This window comes from Rutidosis leptorrhynchoides, chromosome 10, assembly GCF_046630445.1.
Source record: "Rutidosis leptorrhynchoides isolate AG116_Rl617_1_P2 chromosome 10, CSIRO_AGI_Rlap_v1, whole genome shotgun sequence".
Lineage (NCBI taxonomy): Eukaryota > Viridiplantae > Streptophyta > Magnoliopsida > Asterales > Asteraceae > Rutidosis > Rutidosis leptorrhynchoides.
Window position 1 is genome coordinate 299,485,209 of NC_092342.1, and position 8,022 is coordinate 299,493,230.

General features: G+C 35.3%; 2 protein-coding genes and 1 long non-coding RNA gene across 3 annotated transcripts; all 3 read right to left on the bottom strand.

Moving 5' to 3' along the window:
• Positions 1 to 1,008: 1,008 nt before the first annotated feature.
• LOC139871187 (alpha-glucan phosphorylase, H isozyme-like) lies at positions 1,009 to 2,470 on the bottom strand. The gene is made up of 5 exons (XM_071858923.1): positions 2,391 to 2,470; positions 2,078 to 2,180; positions 1,515 to 1,600; positions 1,279 to 1,399; positions 1,009 to 1,161 (listed from the first exon to the last, which is right to left on the bottom strand). Exons 1-5 carry the CDS (start codon positions 2,468 to 2,470, stop codon positions 1,009 to 1,011), a joined length of 543 nt encoding a protein of 180 aa, XP_071715024.1.
• A 1,416-nt stretch (positions 2,471 to 3,886) lies between these two features.
• On the bottom strand, positions 3,887 to 4,892 carry LOC139871655 (uncharacterized). The gene is made up of 4 exons (XR_011766717.1): positions 4,699 to 4,892; positions 4,529 to 4,604; positions 4,367 to 4,412; positions 3,887 to 4,186 (listed from the first exon to the last, which is right to left on the bottom strand). It is a non-coding gene; the product is annotated as an uncharacterized lncRNA (long non-coding RNA).
• Positions 4,893 to 5,576: 684 nt separating this feature from the next.
• LOC139872691 (uncharacterized) lies at positions 5,577 to 7,555 on the bottom strand. Its single transcript, XM_071860620.1, has one exon. The coding sequence runs from the start codon at positions 7,458 to 7,460 to the stop codon at positions 5,577 to 5,579; it is 1,884 nt and encodes a 627-aa protein (XP_071716721.1). The 5' UTR covers positions 7,461 to 7,555.
• Positions 7,556 to 8,022: the final 467 nt, after the last annotated feature.

The window sequence follows — 8,022 nt, forward strand, 5'->3', positions numbered from 1 at the left end:
ACCATAAGTCGCAAAAAATCGTATAACGCACGTAAGGTGTTTGATGAAATGTCTGAAAGAAAACATTGATCATGATATCAGGCAAGAGCAAGAGGCACCTTGCGTCGCCTTGCGTCCCCGGGAAGCAAGATCGCAAGACGCACCTTGCGTCCTTGCGTCCACCAGGAAGCAAGGTCGCAAACAGACACTTTGCGCCTTTACGCCTTACGCGGGCAAATTGTCAACTTTTTTTTATGGGTTGTGAGTCAAAAAAGAGGGGGAAAAATGGGCATTTTAGTGATTTAATCCCTAATTTCATGGTGTAAATTTCAACTATAGCCGGCCCCGGCCCATTTACTGTATAGACCATACTTAAAATCAAGTTTGATCCAGTTTCAAGGATTATCACTGGTGATGATTTTGTTAAGTTTTTAACAAAACACTAACAAAATCTCTATTTTGTCAAAATTTAACGGAGGACAAAACGCATAAACTTTCCAAAAGTTTTTCGAAAAATATTTGATTCAAGAATTTGTCGTACGAAAATTTTCAATTATAACATTTCCGAACTTTCGCGTATTTGTCAAATTTTAAAGGTTTTTCAAGGTTTATTCGTATTGTTCGACAATGTCTCAACATATTAATTCCACTGCACAATCTCATATAATGTCGAATAATTCAACCCAGTTACCTTGTAAACCACACTTTGATGCACGACTCAATCATTTAAGTAAGAAATAATTGTGCCGTTGGTCCCTTCATTTTACCTCAAAAAGCTAACAGCGTCCCTCAAGTTTTTTTTTTGGCTTTCAGCGTCCCTCTATTATCACCTTTTTTGATTACGCGTCCCTCCGTCAACTTTCTGTTAAAAAGTCCGTTAAGTCATGCCATGTGCCTAGCATGTGAGGGTAAATTCGTCTTTTTACTCTTTTCTTCACTAAAATCGAGGGACCAACGGCGCGAAAAATGAAAAATCTTATAATTTATATATTTTTTTATCTATATATTTGCATACACATAAGAGAACTATTAGAAGGGGAATTTACAAGGCTGAATTCCCCATGTTTTCTCCGCATAATCTTTAATCGTTCGATCACTACTAAATCTTCCAGATCCGACAGTACAAAGTATGCTCATCTCACTCCATTTCTCCTTGTCAGCATACGCTCTATCCGCAGCTACCTGCACGTACACAAACGTACTCATTTCATACTCCACTTAGTAGTATCTACATTGAATGTTCTAAATTAAAAAAGAAAAAAGTGGATAAACTTGATTTTCAACAAGTAATTAACTTACCTGAGCTTCTAGATAGCTAGCAAAGTCGGACCCCACGAGATAAAAATCTTTGCCGTTTTCAACAGTGTCACACAGCGATTTGAAGTAGTCTTTGAATCCAAAATACCCATTCCTCACCATCCTAAATTTTTGAAGATCTTCTAATTTATTATCATTAGATATTAGATATTGTAATAATAATAATAATATTTCATACAATTGTAGCGAAAAGCCATTCAATAAAAAAAATGTTTTACCTAACTACGCGTGCAAATTGAAGGGGTTCTTTAACATCGGATTCACGTAATGCCGGAACTTCATTGATCTTTGTTCCAAATATGAACTTAAGATACAACAAAAATAAAGTAAAAAAAAAAAAAAATTATACGAATTTTGTAAAATAACAGTGATTGTCATGATGTAAAACAAAAGCAAATTAAATGTAAGAAATTACCAATTATTTCAAATTAAAAATATATAAATTATAAGAATTTTTGCACCGGTGGTCCCTCGATTTTAGTGAAGAAAAGAGTAAAAAGACGAATTTACCCTCACATGCAAGGCACATGGCATGACTTAACGGACTTTTTTAACAGAAAGTTACGGAGGGATGCGTAATCAAAAAAAGTGATAATAGAGGGACACTGAAAGCAAAAAAAAAACTTGAGGGACGCCGTTAGCTTTTTGGGATAAAATGGAGGGACCAACGGCACAATTATTTATTTAAGTAATATATGTTCCTGTTACAACCATGTATCTGTTTCTTGTGGTGATCGCATTTATGAGCAAGCGATACAAACTACGAAATTGGAATCTCTACTCTTATTGATGGAGCCTGAGAATCCATCATCGGATGATTCAGATAGTCATCATCAATATTGTTGCTCTTGCTATGAACGAGGCGGGAAATCCCTTTGTAATATCTTTTAGTTAAACATATTTCAACAAATTCACACACAACTTAAGTCGATTGTTCAACAAAGTTCAAATTCTCAAACAGATAAAGCTGAGAATGCTAAAAGTGTCCAAGAACACTCACTTAAGTCGGCATGTGCCACTGACTTAAAGGTAAATCCGGCTTTAGACACCTCAATCAAAGGATTGACTAAAGCTCCGAAACCCACAAAACCTACATAGGAACAACAACATCATCACAAAGGTCGTATTTGTTCTTGTTACGGAACAACCGAAGCACAACCAAAGACGTTACCATGTGCGTTCAAAGATGGCTAACCAGATTAAAGTGTTTGAAAAGAACGAAATTCAGTTGAAGGAACAAATTTCAACACACAAAGCAAAAATGAAAGCAAAACTGAAGAAACAAGATGATTCATTTGACGAGGAACGCACCAGACTTCAAAATCTGTATATTCATCTCAAAGTTGAACATAAAGTTGTCACTGAAACCATTCACTCCTTAAATGCTGATAATAAAAAGTTAATTGCGAAAAACAAGAGTGTTGCTATTTTTCTCGCTACACGAGATTCAGACATACTCACTTTAAAACATAAGTTTTCAGATTTAAAGTCTGAACTCGTGAAGCAAGCCATACTCTTTGAAGATGAAAAACTTGCCATGATTGCTCAATCAAAAAATTTTGAAACCAAATGTCTGAAATACGAATCCGATCAAGTTATTTTACAATCTAAGATCACAAAACTTGAAAGCGATTTAAAATCGCAAAAAAGTTCTTTGAGCATGAAAAGCAATGTTTGATCAAGCAAATCAACGATCTTGAGTTGCAAGAGAACTCATCACGCCGTTTAAAACCCAAAATGGCGTCGATTAGTACAAATGTATCTATTCCGGACGACTTTGAATGCACTGAGATGGCTACCAGATTTAGCAAGGGAACTCTAACATTAAGTAGTGTCCAATGCAAGAAAATTCAAAAATATATGGAGTAATAGAATACTTATGACAAGAAAAAGGGCTAGAAGAGTTCAATATGGTAAATTTCGAAGATTATTATTAGATAATAGATTTATAGCAGATAAAGAAAATTTTTGATCCCAAAATCATAAGATAGGTGATAAGTGATTTAAGGACATTTTTAACATAGGTTTATCCTTTTGATTCTATATATATAAACGAATGAGCTACCTGTTAAAGTATTTTTAAGATGTATGCTACCTACATGCAGGGGCGGAGGATAGTGTAGACTGGTCGGTGCACCCGCTCCAGCTGAATTAAAAAAGAAAAAAAATTACTAAAAATTAAGGTTTTTTTAGTTTGCCCCAACTGTAAATGAAACTTTTACTAAAATTTTGCATCCGCCCTATCTGTGGTCGGGTTCAAGTTCCGCCACTGCCTACATGGGTGGATTTACTTTAGTACTAGTGATAGCACGGGCTACCACTGAAATACGCATTCTAGTGGGGAAATTTTTGGCCTTTTAACTAGTGACACCACTGGATATGTAAATTTTTTTTGTGATACCATCGGATAGTGTAAATTTTTTTGAGCTATTAACTAGTGACACCCGTGACTATGATTCCTAGATCCGCCAGTGGCTATCCTGGTGACCGACTGTTTCGAACCTCAATACAAAGATTTATGAAATTTTATACGTTAAAAAGTACACTTTGGACGCTTGCATCCAGTTCAACCCCTTTTTAAAAACCGTTTATTTTTATTTATTTTTTTAAAAAGTGACATGTTAGAGATAAAACCTAAACTGGATTGAATAATTCTTGAGTAAATGCCTAAATGGGTTGGCCACCTCTATATTTATGTTTGTTTGTTAGATGACACTAAATTAACCTCATTTTGAAATTACAGGCAATGCAGATCAACTGAATTGGAGAAGGAAAAATAACCTCTGTTGAAACACCAAGCGAATCTTCCATAGGATTCGAAGTTAAAGAAAAATTTGCAGCCAAATTTAGTATTTCAGAGTGCACCCCTGAAATAGATCTCTTTCGGAATCTACAGCGTAAAACAACGGATAGCATTCAGACAATGAGTAAAACGTTAAGGTCAGCCGGTCAGGCTAATCATCCACGTTGACTCTAAAGTCAAAGTCACACATTTTAGATATATTTATAAATTAACGGAATCCAAACACGCCTTAAGTATGACATGATAATACGTAAAAAAAGGACACACCAGCTAATGTCATCAAAACAGAAGAAGACTTTCCAAAAGAGTGATTCTACATTATTAAAATAAAATCATTAGATCGAGAGAATAACTAAATTTTTAAAAAGCAATGATTAGAAAAACTACAAAAAAAAAAAAAAAAAAAAAAAAAAAAAAAGAGAGAAACACCTTTGAAGAAATACTCAGCAAGTCCCACACTTCATGTTGCTCTGCGGACTGTGTCTATAGCGACAGACAAAAGATCCTACAGCGAACAAAATATGTTCAGTTGTTGGATTCATAAATTAAAAATGATACTAGAAAAACATTAGAAAGTAAAAAAAAAAAAAGGACCATACTTGCAAATATCTATCAAGCTGATTAGCTGAATGTAAGGCTGATGAACAAATTTATCATCTGTACTTGACAAAAATATTCTTTTAGGAGGAAAATGCAAAGTATAGTTTGAAATATCATTAAGCTGATGATGTAATCTCTAAAAGTCCCGGTATCTGAAAACAATATGGCAAAAATATAAATAAATAGTTTACTCCAGAAACCATATAAATAAAAAGGTGTCAACTTGGAAAGAGTTGAAGAACGAACCTTCTTTTCACAGACGACGTGTTATTTTCAGCATCTGTTACCACAATGCATAAGTATTTATATATATAAAAATTTGCATAATAATAAAGCAATAAGGATCCGCTTACACAGCATTTGCACTATAAAACTCCGATATTATCGACCCGCTCACTTGATCTGGAAACACAATTTCAGTCGTACATTCCTTGCCCAAATCAGAAGTACTGTTAGATTTTTTAACGCTAGTTTTACTTCCACCAATAGCATCAGATCAGACTCTCTTCAACTCAAAAGTCAACATTTGACTTTGACTGCTGTCGAAATATGTCTCTCCGTCAACCTTTCAGCTGACCTTCTCCTAGTAGTTGTTTTTCCCATTTTTTAATGAGTTGAAAATTGGGTACATTAGGCATGAAACTAAGGATTTGGTTTCATCTCAAACCAAATAAGTGCATTGACATTATTTAATCTATTTTCATGTTCATATTCGTTATGATAGATAACTATATGTTACATAGCTTAGGAGTCAGGCGAGTTAATTAACAACTAATCACGTGTTTACCAAACAAGATCATTATGAATTAAGAAAATCAAGATAATATAAGCAAACCATAGTGATAACATCTCAAAATAAAACTTCACAAAAATATGTTCAAACATCTTTGTCCAAAAACTCATCAACATTTTGTATCCCTTCAATCAAAGAATAATACATATTGTCATCAGGAGTAAAGCCTTTACTGACCATTTCATCGAAGAGCTCTTCTGCAAGACGGCCCTCCTTATTTTTACACAACCCTTGTATAAGGGCGCTGTACGTCAGCTGCGTAGGATTAAAACCCGCAGTTACCATAGCATCTCGAACCATTAATGCCTCCTTCATATCACCCCTCCTACTATACCCACTAATAATAGTATTAAAACTGATAAAATCAGGCTTAATACCTCTCTTTTTCATCTCATCGAAAACCTCAATAGCTTCTTCAACATTACCCTCCTTACAATACCCTTGCATTAAAGTATTATACGTCACGTCATCAGGTTGTACCTTCACCCTATCCATCTCTTTCAAAAGTACAAGCGCTCGTTCCATGTTTTTGTTAGCGCAATGACCATCGATTAATGCATTAAACATTACAATATCCGGTACCACCCCTTTATCAACAATCTTGGCAAACAAGTTATCTGCTTCATTCATTCTATTTCGTTTGCTTAACACATTTATAAGATCAGTATACGTTACATGTGTAGGCTGAATTCCTTTACTAATCATCTCATCATGAAGATTAAACGCCTTATATGCTTTACCAGACCTACAATAACCATTTATCAATATATTATACGTAATTTCATCAGGAACCAATTCTTTTTTCCCCATTTCCTTCATCGTATTTTCAGCTTCTGACTCCTTACCTTCAAAAACCAACGCACGTATAATCGAATTATAAGTAGATACAGAAGGCTGTATACCTTTTTTAACCATCTCATCCTTATAAGTAAAAGCCATTTCAAGGTACCCTTTGTTACAATACGCATCGATCAAAGTATTATAAGTTACAGCAGTCGGTACAAACCCTAATTCCTCCATTTTAAGCAATAATTCAGACGCCTCATTAAACCGTTCCTCTTTACACATACAACTAACAAGTGCACCATAACTATACGTATCCGGCTTAACGCCTTTTCTTTTCATGCCTTCCAATACCCTCTTCGCACCATCAAGATCCTTCTTCATACAATATCCATTAACTATCGTATTATAAGTAACAACATTCGGTTTCAACCCTAATTCTTCCATATTCCTAACGAATTCTTTCGCTTTCTTTAACTTCCCTTCTTTACACAACAAATTAACCATAATGTTGTAAGTATACACAGTCGGATCAATCTTCAATTTAAACATCTCAGCAAACAAAACCCACGCAGCTTGTGTATAATTCAATCTAACAAACAAACTTAACATACAGTTACAAGTCTCTATTTTAGGCACCAACGAGTTTCGTTTCATCAAGTAAAAGGATTTGTACACCTCATCAGCTCTCTTCAATTCACACAAACCTTTAATCCATAAATCAAACATTAACGAACTTGTTATACCTAACCTTTTACGAGCATCAACTAGCCCATCGAACATATCCTTGTAATTAAACTTGGTTGAGCTGATGACTGTTTTGATGAACTGCAAAGACGATTTAGGTGATGGGAGTTGGCATATAATGGCGATAGATGTACAGTAGCATTCGATATCAGTGTTATTTGGGTTGAAATACTGCGTGAAGTTGAGGACTAGGGCAGGGGATGAGCGGAGATTGTGTAAAGTAGTGGAGATTGTGGTGGGTGAGAGTGTGTCTGATACCTGTTCGACGAAATGCCAATGCGAATTAGTGATGGATTTGAGAAGGTTTTGTTCGGTAACTGATTGGATGTGGGGAGGGTTAATAATTGGTAATTTGGATTCGCAAATGGTAGTTGAATTAAGGTGTTTTGATGTTATTAAATTAGGGATTTTGCTGGGTCTCATGACCGGCAGCTTCATTGTGATCTGTGGAAAGGGTGGGGAAGAGAACACCTTAACGTTTAAACTTTCAAGAGTTTTACGTTTTTGGCAAGCCTGTTGAAAAAGTATGTTAATTTTTCTTTCTCTACCTTTTATAAAGGGTAAAGATCAGATCTGACAATGTCAGTCTGACAATGTCTCTGCCTTTCATTTTCCACGTGTAATTTTCAAACTAACTACTGTTAATACTTTTTAATTCCCACAAAGAGACACGTGTCCCACTCATCCTTCAAATTAAACAATCACCTTTACGCAAAAAGGTTTTTATCCGTAATTGAAACATAATCGTCCTATCTTTCCTTCTCTTTTAAAACTTCCAACCCCACACCATTTACACCGGCGATGGTGGCCTCCTGTGCCAACAATAAACCTCGCCGCCACTGCAGAAAAAATCCTTACCATTTTACGAACAGAACGGTACAACTTTTGTATATTTTGTTGACATATACTCGCCGGAAAATAATCTGGTGACAGGAATACAATACACAGGAAGACGACATCCTACATCAAACCGCCGGAAAATTATTAGGTACGCACGTCT